Source organism: Protopterus annectens, chromosome 10.part0, assembly GCF_019279795.1.
Source record: "Protopterus annectens isolate FY-2018-M chromosome 10.part0, PAN1.0, whole genome shotgun sequence".
In the NCBI taxonomy this organism is placed as follows: Eukaryota; Metazoa; Chordata; order Ceratodontiformes; family Protopteridae; genus Protopterus; species Protopterus annectens.
Window position 1 is genome coordinate 1389785500 of NC_056744.1, and position 19661 is coordinate 1389805160.

Below are 19661 nucleotides of genomic sequence, written 5' to 3' on the forward strand. Positions count from 1 at the left end.
CAAAACAAATTCAGTCCTATAAGGTAATCCCTTAAATGGCTTAGATGCGGTACAAAATGTGCACAGACTGATATATACATATTTTCATAAAGAAAGCAGAAATAGTAGGGAATGAGGACTGATGATCTGCTATATGATTATAATTTTTTATTGATAATTGTTTTTTTCCCTGTTTACAGAGATACATTGTTATGAGATAAGTGAACCTAAAAGCTGCGAAATAGGTATCTGGTAGCCAACCTTTTTGACTCTTTTCAGCCACTGTCAGTAACAAAGTTTATTATTATCCGTATCATCCACTTTATGATATACTAACAAAATTCTAGCAATTTCTCCAAAAAATGAAAATTATTAATATATGCATGACAGCTATACTATGACTCGCCATGTTACAACCTGGCAAGGAGCAAACTCACTGAGCACAACTGGTCAGCAATTCATTTGTCTACTTTGTAAAGCAAAACATACTATACAATCAAAATAACTTGTTACACAAAGAGCACAGTATAGGTATTCAGTATGCCAGTTTCATAATGAGATATACACTGTATATTTAAACTAATGTATTCTGGATGGAATGCCTTACCTTGTCTCCTATATATCCCATTTCTCCCGGCTCTCCTGGCAAGCCTCGTTCACCCTAAATTATACATCATTACATACAGATATGAATATAGTTGAATAAGTAATTCAGCAACAACAGCAGTCTATACATAAGTCTTAAAACTTACAGAAATACACTTTATACGCTCCATCAAAACAACATTCATTTTTGTCTGTCTCTCACACACACACACACACACACACACACACACACACACACACACACACACACACACACACGGGCAAACATAAACATTTACTGTACAACAGGGGGACAAGAGCTAACATACTTAATCAGAATATTATACACTCTTGTTACAGTCAAAGCAGTAAGGGAAACAGTAGTCCTCTCTGTGGTGGATCTTTTACTGCTGATGTGGCATTATGTAATGTAATGCTAAACTGAAGCCTTATCAACTGTGCTCTCGTCATCACTCAGATGTTACTAAACAGCTAACACAATGTAATACCAAGAAGCACAGGAATTTCTCTTAGACAACACTGCCTCCACATTGGAGTGAGATATGGGCCTAAATGTTACCCAGATATCCTGAGATTAACTGGTCACCCAGGTACTACGAGACCAGGAGTGGAAGGTGGAAATGAGTAGTGCGGGCTGTCTTTCCTATCTTCAGGGGAAGGAGTGGGGCAGTTCTACTGCAATACTAACATCCACTGGCTGATGAGTATAAAGCACACGGGCCAGGGTATATGTCTGGTTCTGTCAGGCAGAGTTCATGTAGTAACCTTGAGTCCTTCAGTGCATGTACCCAAGCATGCAAATGCATCAGGCAAGCTATAGTAGTCCCTTGCTTTGACAGTTGTGCTTATCAATTATGAGAGGTGGGATTAAGGCTGCAAACGGAAAACCTAGTGACTGCTTAGATGACAGCAGCGATGCAAGTGGATCTTGTTCTGGTGGGTTAACAGGAGCTGTGCTGTGTAATTGACAGACACGGGGTGGTGATCACAGAAAATGTTTCTCCTATGTCTTAGCTAATAGATTACTATCAAATTATCAATATCAGAAGTGAACCATTATGTCAAATAATATCTTACCTGACAAAATCCAAGCACTTAAACTTTTACATAAATAACAAGGAACATGGAAATGTTCAAAACACAGAACTAATTGATTGTTTCTTTACTTAAAATGATATACAGAGCAATATATATTTGATTTGCAGCCAAATCTATTGTTTAGATTGTTACAGAATGTGTTCAGCACGTGCATACAAATATACAATATATTTAATAAACCAAAATACATAAAAATGATTGTAGCGACTTGTTTTAATAAGGCAGGCCAAGAGGAATATTAATCTTTCAGCCAACTTACTGTTGGCGTAAAGGTATTCCATGAAGTAGTTACTGGAAACCCTGATATATTTTTTAAGCTATATCAACATTGTAAATTGCAGTTTTCTATGTTTATCCATTACTCAGACGTGTTCTAATTCACAAGTGAGCAATTAGCAGTAGTGAACAGCTCCCTCTCAAGTAGTCTGCTGACAGCAGCACATCAAGCAGGCTGGGAAGTTACTCAGAGATGCGATCAATTATATTATTTCATCATTAACATTCATGCAAGACATCTTGTGCACTTGCTACTTGCTGCCATATTAATAACCTCCTCACTCATAAAGCAAGAGAAGCATTAGGCACAGCATCTTTCATCCTTACTTTAGCATACCCTTTTTGTATTTGTTATCAGCTCAGACAAGAATGTGCAACAACTATAAACAATCATCAAAAATGTTTTCCACTTCAAGACAGGGGCTCCAGGAAGAGAGCACAAATTTTCTGACTCTTTCTAAATGTCTGTTTAACCATTATCCTTACTTGTCATACTAATTTATCCGTTAACTACATCTGCACATTCACAGATCCTTGAACAGGTTACAAACTTTTAAACCAGTTATAATGTTGATTGCTTAATTTTGTAAATCACTTCTGCAGTGATATCCATTGCTGTTCTCAAAAAAGAAGTTAAGTAATTACCATAATGTTCCATCTGTGTTATCAATTTTCATTCTTCCTCAACATATGGGCTCGGATCCAACAGTCAGATCCGACTCGGCTGTGACACCAGCTTATGACCACCAAAAAACTCTAGAGCTCCTTTCCTACCCATAATGCACTATGCCTAAGATCTCTCAGATCCTATTTACAGCTTGACAGAGAGCAAAACTAAAAAAAGGATTGCCATAACTGGAGCTCAACATCAGGGACATACGGTGTCCTTAAAAGTCTCATTCCTCCAGAAGTCATTTATGAGAAATGGAGGGGGATATAGGGTGAGGAGTTGAGGAAGAATGAAAATGGACAGCACAGATGGAATGTTATGTTAAGTACCTAACTTCTTTACCTGATGTTGTCAATTTTCATTCATTCCTCAACATTTGGGACAGAGTCCCCATCTACATGAATTCCTTGGTGGATTCTAAGGAAGTATTCCTGAGCATGGTTGAGCCGAAGGCTGCTCTTCCCATCAAGACTAGATCTAGTTTGTAATGAGTGATAAAGGTATGAGGATTTAACCAAGTTGCAGCCACACATACATTATCCATGGATACTATAGCACGGAATACAGCGGAAGTAGCCACAGATCTAGTTGAATGAGCCTTTAGTGGTTTATGTAAGGGGAGATTCAATTTGCTGTAGACAAATGAAAGGCAATTTGTCAACCATCTGGCTAGAGTTAGCTTTGTAACTGATTTGCCCAACTTGTTAAGTGCAAAGGAAACAAACAGCTGGTCTGTCTTTCTAATTTCTTTTGACCTGTGCAGGTAGAAAAAATAATTTGAATGAACAAAAACAGTTTCATCTTTGTATTTTTATATTTGCATTCCCACATGCATTTTATACAGACTTTGATATGAGAGTATGATGTTGGAGCACTTTAAGAATCTGCATAAGTTTAATTGATTTCAGCGGTTTATTGGTTGAACTTGATTTAAATAGAGGATGATTATATGTACTTATTTGATGAAGCAGCTTGTTGTTGTGAAAGCGCTCACCCTTTACTTTTGTTATTAAAGAGTTTATGTTTTTAACTGCTGTGGTCTGGAGCCTTCTTCTGTTTTTGTTCATTCTATACCTTATTTTGCTGAAGGACCCGTTTACCTGCACTACTAATTGGTTTTGGACTGTTAGAAAAATAATTGCCTATGAACATCCAATAAGTGCAGCATATCGTCTCCTTTATTTGTAAAGTTTGAGAAGAATACTGGCAAGTTAATGGCTTGGTTAATGTTGGATTCTGACACCACCTTAGGTAGGAACAAAGCATTGGTATGTAAAGTCACCCTATCCTTGTGGAAAATGAAGTATGAGGGTTAGAAGATAATGCTTGAAGTTCTGCGATTCTTCTAGGAGATGTAACTGCAACCAAAAAGACAGTTTTACAGGTCAAACATTTTAATTTGCATTTAGCTGCAGGTTCAAAGGGAGACTGCTAAAGCTTGCGGTACCAAATTGAACTCCCATGGTGGTATACAATCTTTGAAAGGAGGTCTAAGTAGAAGAGCACCTTTCAAAAAGGCTTTGCACAGTTTAAAGGAAGCCAGGGAGGAATTTTGAAACCCCACATGAAAGTTTGATAAGGCTGCAAGTTGAACTTTAATAGTGGATGAATTAGCACCCTCATGGAGTAAACTTGCTAAAAATTCAAGAACAACATGAACCAGGGCTGAGAAGGGGTCCACCTGATTCTACTCTTCCCAATAAACAAATCTTCTCCATTTATTTCTGTAGAGTTTTCTTGTAGAGGGTTTATGGGAAAATAACAGTATCGAATGGACAGGTGAAGACAGCATATGTTGCCTGGCTATTAATGGAATTGGAGAAACCATGCAGTCAGTTTGAGGTTTGAGATGTCCAGGTGAACTAAGCCTGTTGAGTGAGACAGAAGGTCTGGAGTTGGATCCAGAATCCAAGGTGGGTACAGAAGATGAGGTCAAAGGAAGGGGAACCAAATTTGTCGAGGCCAGTAAGGTGCAATGAGGATGACTTTGTTCTTCAACCTGACTGCTAGCTGAAGGAATTTGGGAGTTAAAGAAGTCAGAGGATAAGCATACAGAAGACCTGGGAGCCAATCGTGCAGAAGAGCATCCCTTGGTGACTCCCCACTTGTTGTTTAGGGAACATCCAAAAAGATCGCAGCAGCATTGGACCCACTGATGGAAATTTTTTCTTTCACTTTTCTGTTGAGAGACCAGTGGTGAGGTAGTAAGTTGGACCTGCTCAGTTTGTCTGTTATCTTGTTGGGACTTCCCTGGAATTATCACTGCAATTAGAAAGCGGTTGGAAGATATCAGCCATTGCCATACTCTTAGGCCTTCTTGATACAGGGGTTAAGATCTGGTTCCCCCTTGTTTGTTTATGTACCAAACTACTGATATGTTGTCCAACTGTACTGCAAATGTTCCGAGAGGGAGAGAGTTCTGGAATGCTTGCAATGCCAAAAGCATCGCTCTCATTTTCAGAACACTGATATGCAAATTGGCCTCTTCGGGGGACCAAGTGCCTTGGACTGTCTTTCTCAGAAAATGCCTCCCACACACCCACACACCCAATCTGGGAGTGTCCATGATCACTATGGCCTTGGGCTGAGGGAAAATGAAAGGACGACCTTGCAACAGCTGTTGTGACTGTATCTACCAGGAAAGATAACTTTTGCATACCTGAGCTATTCTTATCTTTGTTGTCATAGGTTGAGAGACAACTGACCATTGCGTTTGTAGCAACCATTGCAGAATTCTCATATGATATCTTGCTAAAGGAACTAAGGTTATTGCCACTGACATTGATCCCATGGCTTGCAGAGTCAACCGGACTAGAATACTGTTACTGCAAATTATTTTCTTGACCTGATTTCTTATTGTTTGTACTCTCGATAAAGGGGAAGAGAGTCTACCTCAGATACTGTGTTGAACACTGCCCCTATAAATTCCAATGCTGAGTTGGTTGTAATCGAGACTTGTTGTAAATGATGGTTATTCCAAGATTTGAACAAGTGTGCAACACTTGGTCTCATGCCTGCACCAGCTGATGCCTGGTCAGAGCGGTAATGAGCCAGTCATCTAAGTATGGAAACACCCAGAATCCCTGCAGTCTGAAGTGAGCTGCTACTACTGTCATACACTTGGTGAACACCCTGGGGGCTGTGGTAAGGCCAAAGGGCAGTGCTCTGAACTGGAAATGACTGGCTCCCAGCTGGAAGCGTAAGTACCTTCTGGATAGTCTGTTCATTTTCAATCCTGAAGGTCTTTCAAACACATTGAGTCGTTTTTGCTCAGAAAGGGCATAATGGACTGAACCATGACCATCTGGAACTTGGTGTGTCAAACTGATTTGTTCAGCAAACTAAGATCTAAAATCAGTCTCCAGGTCCCTGTCTTCTTTGGCAATAAAAAGAATCTTGAGTAAGTTCCAGATTCTGTTTGGTCTGGAGGGACTTCTTGAATATCTCTTTTTTCTAGCAGCTTTTGAATTTCTAGTGCTACTGCTTCACTCTGATTGGGTGGAACATCACATATATTCCTGGTTAACGGAGATGGTAGAAAAAAGGGAATAATATAACCTCTGGAAATGATTCTCTGCACCTAAATGTCCTTTGTTATATTTAGCCAGGCTTCCTGGTGCAAAGATAAGCAACCACCAACTGCCTCCAGAGGAAGACAATCAGGCCTCCCTTCAGGAGCACTGAAAGGATCTGTCAAAAAATGTATCTCTAGACCCTAGGTTTTGTGGGCCTCCTCTGCCATGGGGGTGTCTTCTGCCATTATCACTCCCCCCTCTGGCTTGGGGGGGGAACTACCTCCACGTGTGTCCTGGAAAGGACCCTGAGACTTCCTGAACCACATCTTTTGAATGCCCCATTGATTCCTGGAAAAGGTTTGTTGAGGGGTCAAAAAACATATGTCCACTGCAAATAGGGTCTTTCCTTCTTACTCACAACTGGAAAATGTGTCTTTTACTGTAGGCCAAACAAAGAAGTACCATCAAAGGGAGCAGTGTGTGTGTGTGTGCGTGTGTGTGTGTGTGTGTGTGTGTGTGTGTGTGTGTGTGTGTGTGTGTCTGTGTGTGTGTGTGTGTGTGTGTGTGTGGAGGTGTGTGTGTATGTGTGAGGAGGTGTGTGTGTTGCTGTGTGACGGTGTGTGTGTGTGTGTGTTGCTGTGTGACGGTGTGTGTGTGTGTGTGTGTGTGTGTGTGTGTGTGTGTGTGTGTGTGTGTGTGTGTGTCTACGTCCTTGTGAGTGTTGCTGTGAGAGAGAGGAGGTGTGTGTGTGTGTGTGTGTGTGTGTGTGTGTGTGTGTGTGTGTGTGTGTGTGTGTGTGTGTGTTGCTGTGTGACAGAGTAGGTGTGCGTGTGCGTGTGTGTGTGTGTGTGTGTGTGTGTGTGTGTGTGTGTGTGTGTGTACGTGCGTGTGAGTGTTGCAGTGAGAGAGAGGAGGTGTGTGTGTTGCTGTATGAAACAGTAAATGTATGTGTGTGTGTTGCTTTGTGAGAGAGTTTTGTGTGTGTGTGTGTGTGTGTGTGTGTGTGTGTGTGTGTATGTGTGTGTATGTATGTAACACACCTCAGAACTGTCCAGATTTAGCTTCATAGTTTTGGTCTGATTCTCATAAAATTTGTGGTTTTCTGGCAGATCATGGAGGACTGAAGTCACAATAATATATATATATATATATATATATATATATATATATATATATATATATATATGTGTGCTTCAGACTTCATATACTCAGAAAATGCATGCTAACAGAAATCCTGATATTCTAGCAACTGTCTATGTTAAAAAAAGTGCAATATTTAAAATCTATCCGTATTTTTTGGCCCATTGTATCCCCAATATTTTAGGCGTTGTCCAGATTTCTGGCACTAAAAGGTTGAGAGGTATGCATACCTCTCAACTGTCCAGATTTTTGCCTCATATTTTTGTCCTATTCCTCATAAAATCTGTGTTTTTCTGGTAAACCACTGAAGATGAAAATAACTAAATAATGTCATACATTTGAGTTTCAGTCGTCATTTCCTTCAAAAATGCACACTAAGACAAATACCATTATTCTAGTAACTTTTTAAGTCTACACGATAAACTGCGGTGGTGGTGCTGCAGTAGCGTTGTTGCCTCACAGTAAGACGTCCTGTTCGATTCTCAGCTAGAGCATCTTCTGTGTGGAGACATGCGTGAATGGGCGTACCTTCGTTGAAGGTTGTGCATCAGGGCCGGCAACTCAGCACGTAAAAATCTACTGCCAATCATTAGCAGACTGGAGTTCTACTGTGGCGACCCCTAACCGGGAAAAGCTGAAAAACACAACAACAACAACGAGCAAGATTTACAATCTGTCCCTATTTTTGGGTCTTTCTACCCCACCCCCATTATTTTAGGTTTTATCCAGATTTTTTTGTGCTAAGAGGTTGAGAGGTATGGTATATAATGTTCTAGTTGGTTCTACTTGATCAGGCTTGACCTAGTAACTTGGTTACAGGAAACAACAGCCTGAATCTTCTATACCAACTGCCAAACTGCTGAAGGAATTGTGAGCTTCAGTGGAGACAAGAGTCTGGATCTTCTACACCAACTACTTGACTGCTGACAGAATTATAAGTTTGAGTTTCAGTACATTTCAATGCATTTTTAATGGATTATAAATTTCAGTGCATTTTCATGGAATTGTGAGTTTCAAGTGATGAGAAATGTACTGTTGCTCATGCTAAGTCTGTTTTCAATGTGCAACTAACTGTTTAGTTTAAGAAATGGCAGTCACTGTGCTGTAGAATTTGAAAGCAGTGTTAGTGGCATAATTACTTCTTGTTGGTTTATCAGTCAGTCATTTGTCATTCCCTATTATAATATTACTAGTTTTTAATGTAACACAATATAGGCAATTCATTCTTCAAGGGCAGCAGGTACTGAATTTGTAGATGAAACAGTGAAATGTAAAGCTGCTTGTCGGTTGCAACTTCTTTGTTAGTTACATATCTCTAATGTGGAATTTTTCGATTACTTTTACTTTTGCAGAGATTGTACTTATTGCTGATACTGCTAGACTGTAATGACAGAACTTTGAGGGGCCTTTTATGGTTGAAATTTTCTGAAACTGGTAGTTTTGTCATTATTGGTTGATACGTTTTGTTTCATTGCTTACTGAACGAATGTTCAAAACTACAAAATTAAAACTCATTCTAACAAGTGGTGCTGTATTATACAAGGAATATAATTTAATACAATGAGGAAGATGACTCAAAGAATACATGCGTATAAGCATAGCTCTAAAAATGTGTGCAAGGAGCCTATAGTTTGAAAACGGCCCAAAGTAAAATGAATCCTCTACTGGCCAGATGCATTTTCTTTGAATGTGGGAATAATGCCATTTCAATGAATGTGAGCTTCAATGGCAGAGAAGTTCACTGTCATGCTAAGTCTGCTTTGATTGTGAGACTGCATTGTTTAGCAAATGGCTATCGGTGTTTGTGTTATTTTATTCTAATGTCTGTAATCACTGTAGAAGTAAATAAGAAAACAGTATGCATGCTGAGAGGTTTCAACTGTGTTTATGGTAACTGGGGAGAAATAGTAATGGAACTCTGGAATGGCTGGGCAGGGGGGCTACTGTTGGGGGGGGTGCATGTAGGGGGTTGCTGCAGGAGGCAATGCTCTGGAGGGGGCCCCAATCTATTACCCAGCCTAGGGTCCATATGACCATGAACCAGCTCTGACTGGGACCCTGAAGAAGTTCCATGGTTTAGTTAAAAAATATTCTAAAACATGGATTTGAGACTGCACTGGCATTTGCATCTAAATGGGACTTTAACAAAGGGGTGCATTTTTTTACATCTACCCTTTAACTGGTACTTAAGTAGGAGATAAGGTGTAAATTACATTAGAGAATGGGCAACCTGTAGATTGGCACCCTGACTGGAGAATGAACATTCTCCAGCAGGGTGTTAATCTACAGGATATGCCTATTGAAAAACAAGTCTGCTGCTTCACTGTAGCATAATAAGCTGCCGTGGAGCTCAGACTGAAAATAACATAATGACTGCCATTATTTTACGTTTGCTTAGCAGCACTTTTGCTGTTTAGTGAGTATAAAATAAAAAAAAAAAAAAAAAGTAAAAACTAAAAGTAAAAAAATGTGTGTATGTGTTTATGTCTGTGCATGTGAGTGCATGTGTGCATGAGAGTGAGCGCAAGATCAGTCGAGCTATTATTTTAAATTTGCTAGACAGTGCTTTAACTGTTTAGCGAGTGTAAAAACAAATGAAACAGAAAAATGTGTGTGCGTATGTGCTTATGTTACTGTCTGCATGTGTGTGCATGCATCTCGCACGCATAAGTGTGTGTGTGTGTGTGTGTGTGTGTGTGTGTGTGTGTGTGTATGTGTGTGTGTGTGTGTGTGTGTGTGTGTGTGTGTGTGAGAGAAACAAAGAGAGTGTGAAGACTAAGAGCAAAAGAGCAGTAGCGGCAGCAGTTAAGAAGCTTGTATACCTTTCGACCACTTCACTCAAGAGATCTGCATAAAGCTAAAAGAAAAGGGGGAACAAAGGCTCAAGATAGAAACACATTTTAAATATTGCTGTCATGAAACACATAAGTTGCTTGAATAATATATATATATATATATATATATATATATATATATATATATATATATATATATATATATATATAATTTGTATTAGCATGGATTTTCTGAAGTGCAAGTGTGTGTGTGTGTGTGTGTGTGTGTGTGAGAGAGAGAGAGAGAGAGAGAGAGAGAGATCGAGTGACCACTGGCAGCAGCAGTAAAAAGATTTGCATACCTCTCAAGCTCTTACCTCAAAAAATCTGGATAAAGCCTAAAATACAGGGGAAACAAAGGCTCAAAAATAGAAACATATTTTAACTATTGATCTTATAAAATTACAAAGTTGCTTAAATAACAGGATTTGTGTTAGCATGAATTTTCTGAAGGAAATAAAGTCTGAAATTCAAATGTATGTCATTTTTTAGTGACTTCAATTCCCAATGACTGGCAACAAACCACACATTTTAAGCACAAGGGACCAAAACATTCATAGATTTATAGATTCATATAGTGCTACTAGGCTTACAGTACGGGGGGGGGGGGGGGTCTTTGTAAGCCTAGCCAAGTTTTTCCAAATGAATAATGATGTCTTTTATCCAAATAGGACATTGTGGACCAGGCATTTATAAACTACCTCTGTCCATAAGGGACATGGGTGCCAGGCCTGGTGTAAATTTCCAGTTCCCCATCCACTGGTCTAGGTTCTGCTTACACTGGGTAATAGATGAACTCAGCTTCACATGGATGGGAAGCCTGTTCCAAAGGAGAGGCAGTTTCTGGGACACACATCTGTCTCTCCAGCTTGTTCTGTTTAAGTCACTTAAGTCCCAACTGCAGCCAAGGTGACAAGAATTTAAGCAATTTATGTGTCTGATGGGACTGGCAAGAGGGATGGGCATGCATGGCCTAGGAAGGAGGGACACTGTTATGTGTCTCTCTAGGGGAGGATAGATCTCTTTGAAATTATTCTAAGCTGCGGTGGGCAGGAGGACAACAGTAGGCAAGGCTACTTGATGGACCTGGGGCAGGACATCCACTCAGGCTACTTAACATTGCCTGCCCAGCCTAACACTGATGTTAGCATTTAAGAGAGGGGGGCTTAAGGCTAGGGGGAAAATGACCATCTAGGATGATGGCATCACTCCGAGATCCTACCTCATTTCTCGGCTAAGTGTAAAATCCAGGACACCCCCATAAGCTGAGACCTCAATATTAAGGAATAAATGAGTCAACATATCAACAGGAGGGTGGCTTGACAGTTAGTGGATACCAATTGAAAAAAAAAGAGAAAATAATTTATATGAAGCTGTAGCTTGGTTGTGGGGGGGGGGCAGTGTGAGAGCTGTAAGTACAAATTTGAAAGTCCTAGCTACACTCCTGACCCAAGGGGGTAGGTAGGAACCATGAAGACTCCCTTCTGCAATTTCTCTGTGAAGAATCTTCTCATCATACTTTCCACATCTGTCTCAGTGAGACTTCTGGAGGAATGAGAGGACAACACCAAAAGAGACTTAGGATGCTGCTCCAGAAAAGGGCAGGGCACCATGGATGGTAACAGATCCACTGTGGGAGAATACTGTGTACAAGGCAATGGCTTATGATCCGAGGACTTCGGATCCATAGTGCATTTTGTTGGATCAGAAGTAGGACTTGCTAGATATCTGATTGGATCTGAAGATGGTTGGACCCCCAGGAGATGTCGGAGACAGTTTTGATTTCTTTTTCTTTGGTTCTGATGAAGTTGAAGCCATGGAATATGAAGATCCAGACCTTTTTGAAGGGTTCTTGGATTCTGCCTTGGGATACTAAACTCCAGCCATAGCCTGAGAAAAAGGAGTTGGCCATAAACCTTTCAATATCAATGTATTTCTTCTTTCTTGCAAAGCTCTGGGGTTGAACCCACTGCAGATGTCACATTCGTGGCCCAGGTGGTCAGCCCCTAAACAGTACATACACAAAGAGTGGGCATCTGAAAATGGCATCTTGTGCCCACATTTATCATATTTTCTGAAGCATTTGTCAGACATTTTTAAAGGTGAAACTTTAAACAGCCAGATATCAGCAAAAAAAAACATTATCCAGACAGAAAAAAAAACTAAGTACTGCCACCAAAGAAAGGAACGGGCAGAGAGAAAAGCTAGAATTTTTTTAAACTAGAAAGAAGAGGAATACAATACCCTTATCGGGAAAAGATAAGAGGAGGTAGGAAAGGCCTATTAATAATGGTAGGAAGAATGCACTAGCAAGTGTATAAAGAATAATAAAGGTGAAGACTAGGAAAAACTCTTATGGTATGTAGTACAGTGTTAAACAGAATTACTTACCAAGGGATAGCAATTAAGGAAAAAGTTTTAAAGAAATATCACCTATCTTAAAACAATTGCTTGAAAGCAGTAGTCAACCACGTTTGGTCACTAAAGAGGCAAACAAAATCTGAGGGATGACAGGCATGGGTGCATTATGGGTAAGAAAGGAGCTCGAGAGTTTGTTGGTGGCCACATGCTGGTGTAACACCCAAATCGGTTCCAGCTGTCTGATCCGAGCCCATATGTTGAGGATTGAATGAAAACTGACAACAACAGATCTCTTGTTAGACTGCAAAACTGAATTAGTCTCTACTGTGGTGCCCAGACTCTTGAATTCTGTTGCCGTTACCGTAAGGGAAGTGCCAACTCTTATGGCACTTGAGTTGAATCATAAATATTTATGTGAAGATTAAGCTACTTCTGAATGCCTAAGTGATATTATAAAACTTAATCCTGGCTTTTGTGCTTGTTGATTTGGCTGGTTCAGACGTGCGGGACATCTACAGGTTTTAAGACAGCATTATGCTTTCATTATTTTCTTTTATTGCTCAAAATGATGCCTAATTTGATCTGTATTATTCAATATTCTGTTCTCAGCTGTTACAGTGATGAAGATTTGACTTACAAAGGGACCTAGTGGTGTACTTCACCATAAAGGACTTAAGTATAAGTCATTAAGGTAGCGATTATTTAGCAAACAGAGAGTTAACAAGTTAGATAGTATGGTCCCACATGTATATATAAGGAAACTTATGTCTCACATTTTAGACAACATTTTTCAGAAGGAGACTGCTGAGGTTGGTAATTTCAACTTCCTTAGTGTCAGAGAGAGAGAGAGAGAGAGAGGCAGAGACAGAGAGTGGGGGTGGGTGAAGTTGTTACATGGCAGTAAAGACTCTGCCTCTAAAAGAAAAACAATATGTAGTCTTTGCTAGTTACCAACTGTTGACTCTGTGGGCATCAACAAAGTAGTTTTTGATGGACAGTGACATATTTGGCCTAAAAGCTTTAAACTGCTGAAGGCATAATCATGCAAATTTTTAAAGAAGTTTAATGGATGGATGAATGTGGAAACCAAGAAAAATCAAAAGTGGAAATATTTATAGAATACTTAATTATACCAATGCTAGAGGAAGATGAGACTCAACATTTAATAGCTAAGAATGGAAGAGATGAGATAAAAACAGTGATGCATGAGAAAACAACAGCAAAGTCTCGAGGAACAGATGGTATTCCTGTGGAAGATGGTAGAGAAGAAAGAGATAAAGATTTAGAAGGTTTTGTTTAACAATATTTCACATAATTTACTTAAAGTATCCCCCCGGACTGGACTGTGCAGGTGTTGGCAGCATGACTGACAGAAATGCAAATTTCTTAACAACATTGCTTAGTGCTAGACAACATGCATACATTAATGTGATCCCTGCTTTTTATGCCAGCAAATTTCTGAGTTTTAAGAGTGATATATAAAATCTGTCAAAATTTCACACTTCATATCCTTTAGAAAATAAGCACAAAATAGTTATTCCAGTAAATGAGTCCTATATACAACCAAATTTCCAATCAATGCGTCTGGAAGCTGTGTTGAAAAGAAACAGCTGCTATTTTGTGCTTAAAATCAGTTTTATTCCAAATACAGAGGTTAGTGCTTTCAGGATGTAGACACGTCCCTTCTTCAGACCTTACTATCGCTTATATTTTTATATTAAGAACAATTATTCAATCAAGTAATCAACCAATCACACAACTTTATGCTTCAAACAACTAGATTATATAAGTGTATAATACAATGCTTACTAAAATCAGATAAAACAGCATTCATATTTCAAAGACCTATATTGAAAGATAGGAGCCTACAGAAACATTAAAAAACACTTTTCGGCCATATAATCTGGACCAGAAAACCAAAGGCAGAGGTGTGTCCATATTCATTAAGGATATCCACACCTCCAGGCTAGTTGCTCAGCATAATGCAGCCAAGGTTATCCAAGTGCAATTAACTCTGGGCAAAACTGCAATCCAAATTGTAGCTTGCTACAGATCACCCACCATGCCCCAGGATTCCCACTCCTCTTTTCTTGATGTACTGGAAAATATTAGGGTTCAACCAAACACCCTAATAATGGGCGATTTCAACTACCCCAGCATCAACTGGGAAAACTACTCATGTACCAACTCCTTCGCTCAACGCTTTCTGGAATTCATAAACTTCAATGCCTTGGATCAACTTATTCACACCCCCACCAGGGGCAACAGTATCATAGATCTAGTCATTACCAACAAGAGTGACCGGTGTTCCACACCTGAAGTCAACGCCTCATTGGTCCGATCTGACCATAATCTAATTACCCTATATATCCACATCCTGCCCCCACCCCCATTAAAGAAACCATGGTAAAAAATGTCTCCAAAGCCAACTTCATGCTTCTTAAGACAGAAGTGGTGAACTTCATGACACCCATGCAGATGGACAATACAGTTACGACTACTGAATCCTACACAATTGCACTTTATAAGCACTTACATGAGTGCATGGATCCCAAACAGAACCAAGATGCTATCCTCCAAAAAAAGGAAGCCAATCTGGTGGTCCCCTGCCATAAACTTTTAGTTATGTACTCACCATAACTTCAGATGTTTGGGATCCATCTCGCCTACATTCTGACTGATGGGTTCGGAGCCGATCCTCGGCTCCGACTCGGCACGCTTATGCCAAAGAGCGAAGTCTCTTATTGGCTGAGCTTACTATATCCCAGGATGCACCACTACCAGTCCCCCAGATCTAGTTTGTCCGCATACATGCACACACGCACGCACTGCTTATATAACATTGACAGATGATACAAGATAAAAAAACAGTAGAACCCAAACCGTTCAACATCTTCTGATCTCCAAGGCAGGGGGAAGGAGGGTGGGTATTAGGAATGTAGGCGAGATGGATCCCAAACATCTGAAGTTATGGTGAGTACATAACTAAAAGATGTTATGTGATCCTATCTCGCCTACATTCTGACTGATCGGACAGCGTCCCTAGCACCTAAATCCTGGGTGGCTCACTGGAAAACACTCCTGAGTACCGTGGAACCAAATGATGCTCGTCCTTTAGATGCCACATCCAATTTATAGTGGGAAATGAAAGTGTGCGCGTTGGACCAAGTAGCCGCAGCACAAATTTCAGAAATAGCGAGCTTGGAATGGAATGCAATAGAGGTAGCCATAGCTCTAGTAGAGTGAGCTTTGACAGATGTTGTAAGTTGCTTATTTGAAGAGGAATAAGCTTGAGTTATGCAATCTCTGATCCATTTGGCAATAGTAGCTTTAGTGATGGTTTGACCCATTTTATTATCTGAAAAGGACACAAACAATTGATCTGTTTTCCGAATTTGCTGAGTCCTATCTAGATAGAAGCGTAACTGCCTGTGAACATCCAACGTATGGAAGGTATATTCCGCTTTGTTTGAAAATTTTGGAAAGAAAACTGGTAGCTCTAAAGATTGTTGGAGACAGAGATTAGAGCAAACTTTTGGGACAAAAGATGGGTTAGGTCTAAGTGATACTCTATCCTTGTGAAAAATCAAGTACGGTGGTTTGATAGATAGGGCTTGAAGTTCTGAAACTCTTCTTGCAGAGGTAATTGCAATTAAGAAGGCAGTTTTCCAAGACAGATATTTCAACTCACATGTAGCAGCTGGTTCAAAGGGGAAGATGTTAAGGCACAGTACCAAATCAAGATCCCACGGAGGCGCAGGATGAAAAACTGGGGGTCTTAAAAGCACAGCACCTTTCATGAAAGTTTTACATAATCTGCTGCTCATCAATGGTGGGTCTATGGATTCGTGAAATTTGGAGATAGCTGCTAGTTGGACTTTAATAGTAGAGACTAAAGATCCTTGATTAAACAAGGATGTTAAAAATTTCAAGACCTCTGGTATCGGGGCAGTAATAGGGTCTAAGCCTCTGAGTTGAGCCCAGATAGCAAACCTCTTCCACTTACTGTGATACAATTTCTTAGTGGTGGGTTTGTGGGCTGAAGATAAAATGTGAATAACTTCCGGGTCCAAGGTGTGATTTCTGACTAAAGTCGGAAGTGGAGGAGCCAAGCTGTTAATTTCAAGGTGTGAAGGGACTGGTGCTGTTGTCCCGACTGATGAACCAGAAGGTCCGGAGTTAGATCCAAGAACCAAGGACCGTCCAGAGTATATTTCTGTAGGTAGGGAACCATACCTGACGAGGCCAATGGAGCAATTAGAATCATTGTGGACCCCAATTGGGAAGCTTTCTGGATGACTTTGGGGAGGAGTGGAATCGGAGGGAAAGCATAAAGCAGTCCTGTTGGCCAAGGTTGGACTAGAGCATCCGTAGCTGCCTCCCTTGACGGGGTCAAGGAAAAGAACCTTTTGCACTTCGTGTTTTGTGGTGTTGCAAACAGGTTGCAGCACGGAATCCCCCATCTTTTGAAAATCTGAGCTGCTACTGTCTCGTTCAGAGACCACTCGTGAGGAGAGAGAATAGTCCTGCTCAGTCTGTCTGCCGATACATTGGATTTTCCTGGAATGTGGGTCGCTACCAGGAAGCGCTTGGTAGCCACTGCCCATTCCCACACCCTCATGGCCTCTCTGCAAAGGGGGTAAGATCTGGTCCCTCCTTGTTTGTTTAGATACCAGACCACCGACATGTTGTCTGAGTGGATGGCGATAATGCCTTGAGAGAGAAACTTGTGGAGGGCTTGTAGGGACAGAAGTACAGCCCTCATTTCCAACACATTGATATGGAGAAATGTTTCGTTTGGAAGCCAAGAACCCTGAACTGACCTGCCCAGACAATGCCCCCCCACCCCGTCTGGGAGGCATCCATTGTCAAGGTGGCCACCGGAGGGGGTATTACAAAAGGTCTTCCCTGATTCAGATTGGATGGCAGAAGCCACCAGCGGAGGTCCCGTTTGCACGTTTCTGTAATCAGTATGTGATGATTGAGGGGGAGATCCTGAAAAGACCATTGTGTCGATAACAGCCACTGAAGAATCCTCATGTGCAATCTTGCCAGAGGAACTAGGAGAACCGTGGCAGACATTGAACCTAAAAGTTGCAGGACCATCCTGGCTGGGGCTTTGGATCTTAGAAGCAGGGCTCGGACTTGATCTTGTAATGTTTGTATCCTTTCGGTAGGAAGGAAGATTCGCATTAATTTTGAGTCTATCTCTGCTCCTATGAATCTTATGCGCTGAGAAGGCAGCAAGACAGACTTTGACCAGTTGAATGTAATTCCCAGGGAAGCACCCAGGGAGATGGTGGCTTGTAGGTTCTCTAGTAGTAGATGCCTGGTGGTGGCAGTCAGGAGCCAGTCGTCCAGATAGGGAAACACTTGGAATCCGAGACTCCTCAGGTGAGCAGTCACTGTCTCCCAGGCTGAAGCGCAGATACCTCCTGGACGCCTGATGTATCTGTATGTGATAATAGGCGTCCTTGAGATCTATGGAGCACATCCAAACATCTTTCTCCAACAATGGGAGAATGGATTGTAAAGTGACCATTCGGAATTTGGACTTCATGACGGACTGGTTTAGTTTGCTGAGATCCAAAATGGGTCTCAGGTCCCCTGTCTTTTTTGGCACTAAAAAGAACCTTGAGTAATTTCCGGATCCGATCTGGTCTGTGGGGACCGGTTGGATGACTCCTTTTTCTAGCAGCTTTGAAGCTTCTACGGCTGCAATTTCCCTTTGACTGGGTGGTGGGTCCGGGATTTTTTTGGACGGTGGGGGTGAGTGTGTGAAGGGAATGGTGTAACCTCCGGCAATAATCCGAAGCACCCATCTGTCCTGAGTAATAGACTCCCAGGCTTTTAGGTGCTTGGCAAAACGGCACCCGACTGGCTCCGGAGCAGCACAGCCGGGCAATCCCTCATGGAGTGTGGGAGGCTGAAGAGCCACGAAAGGACTCGCGGTCTCCAGTATTGCGGGGGCCTCTGCCGCCTCTGGGACGGCGTCTCCCAGAAAAATTTCCCCGTCCTCTGCCTCTGGAAGGGGAATCTTCCTGCTGTTGAGGAAAGAATTTCTGTGATTTGCAGAACCACATCTTCCCTCCTCTTTTAGCCTTGGGATAAGGCCGAAAGGGAGTGGAATAACGTGCTCCTTCGGCAGATAAAGTCTTTCCCTCTTGCTCACAGCGGGTAAGAGTGTCTTTTACCTTGGGTCCAAACAAAGAGGACCCATCAAAGGGAGCGTCGGCAAAGGAAGACTTGAAGGCCTCCGCGAAATGACACAAACGGAGCCAGGCTTGTCTCCGTAGAGCCACGCCTGTGCCTGCCGCTCTGCCCATCCCTTCGGCCGCATATGAAATGAGCCTCATGGATGAGTTAGAAATCGAGGTAAGGATAGCCAACTGAGAGCTAACCGACTGGGCTAGCTGCTCAGGTAGGTTACCTGAGAGGGAGTCTGAGAGCTCCTTGACCAGATCCCTCTGTAGTCTGGTGAAATGTGCCAAATAATTCAGGGACCTCAGAGTAAAGGCCGCTGAAGTCAGGGTGCGCTTCCGTGCGGTCCATGCTCCTAGACTCCTTATTAGGAGGATGGACGGACGTTGAAGCCTCTGCCACGTCCTGCTGGGTAGCAGATGCCACAACCATGGCATCTACAGCCACGCCTTTCGTTAAGAACTCCTTCTCGGGTGGGGCAGACAAAAATTTGTTAGGGCGAGAAGGCACTGGTTCCACAGTATCTGGATGTTCCCACGCCCTCCGACAAACCAAATCCAGGAGCTCGTCGAAGGGCGGAGACACCCAGGAGGCAGAGGGCTGAGCCCCGAAGGCCTTGAGGAACACCGACTCATCAGCGGAGGGGGGTTTGGAATTCCAGCCGCCTCGTTGCTTGAGGATCTCTAGAATGTCTGCAAATGAGACATCATCCGAGGACGACTTTGGGGACCCCTCCGCATCATCAAGATCAGTGTCCGATGTAAGAGACTCATCGGGGGAGTCCACGTGCTTCCTCTTGCATGATCTCTTCCTTGGGGGCTCCTCCGAAGATAACTCCGAAAGACCCTCAGGAGGAGGGGAACCCCCAGTGGGGGTAACCTCAGGCCCCGGGGCTCCGCTGCCTAGAGACAGGGGAACTGCCAAAGACCCAGTCTCCATGCCCAGGGAAGGTGCCGGTAAAGCCGTAGAGATGACCGAAGA

The 19661-nt window shown here is 41.9% G+C and overlaps 1 protein-coding gene across 1 annotated transcript in view; it reads right to left on the minus strand.

Annotated features, from left to right (window-relative positions):
• COL24A1 (collagen type XXIV alpha 1 chain) overlaps positions 1–19661 on the minus strand; it is a 3617818-nt gene that overhangs the window by 1729032 nt on the left and 1869125 nt on the right. The window contains exon 17 of the mRNA XM_044086026.1: positions 587–640. Coding sequence (XP_043941961.1) covers positions 587–640 — 54 coding nt within the window. The remainder of the gene's footprint in view (positions 1–586; positions 641–19661) is intronic.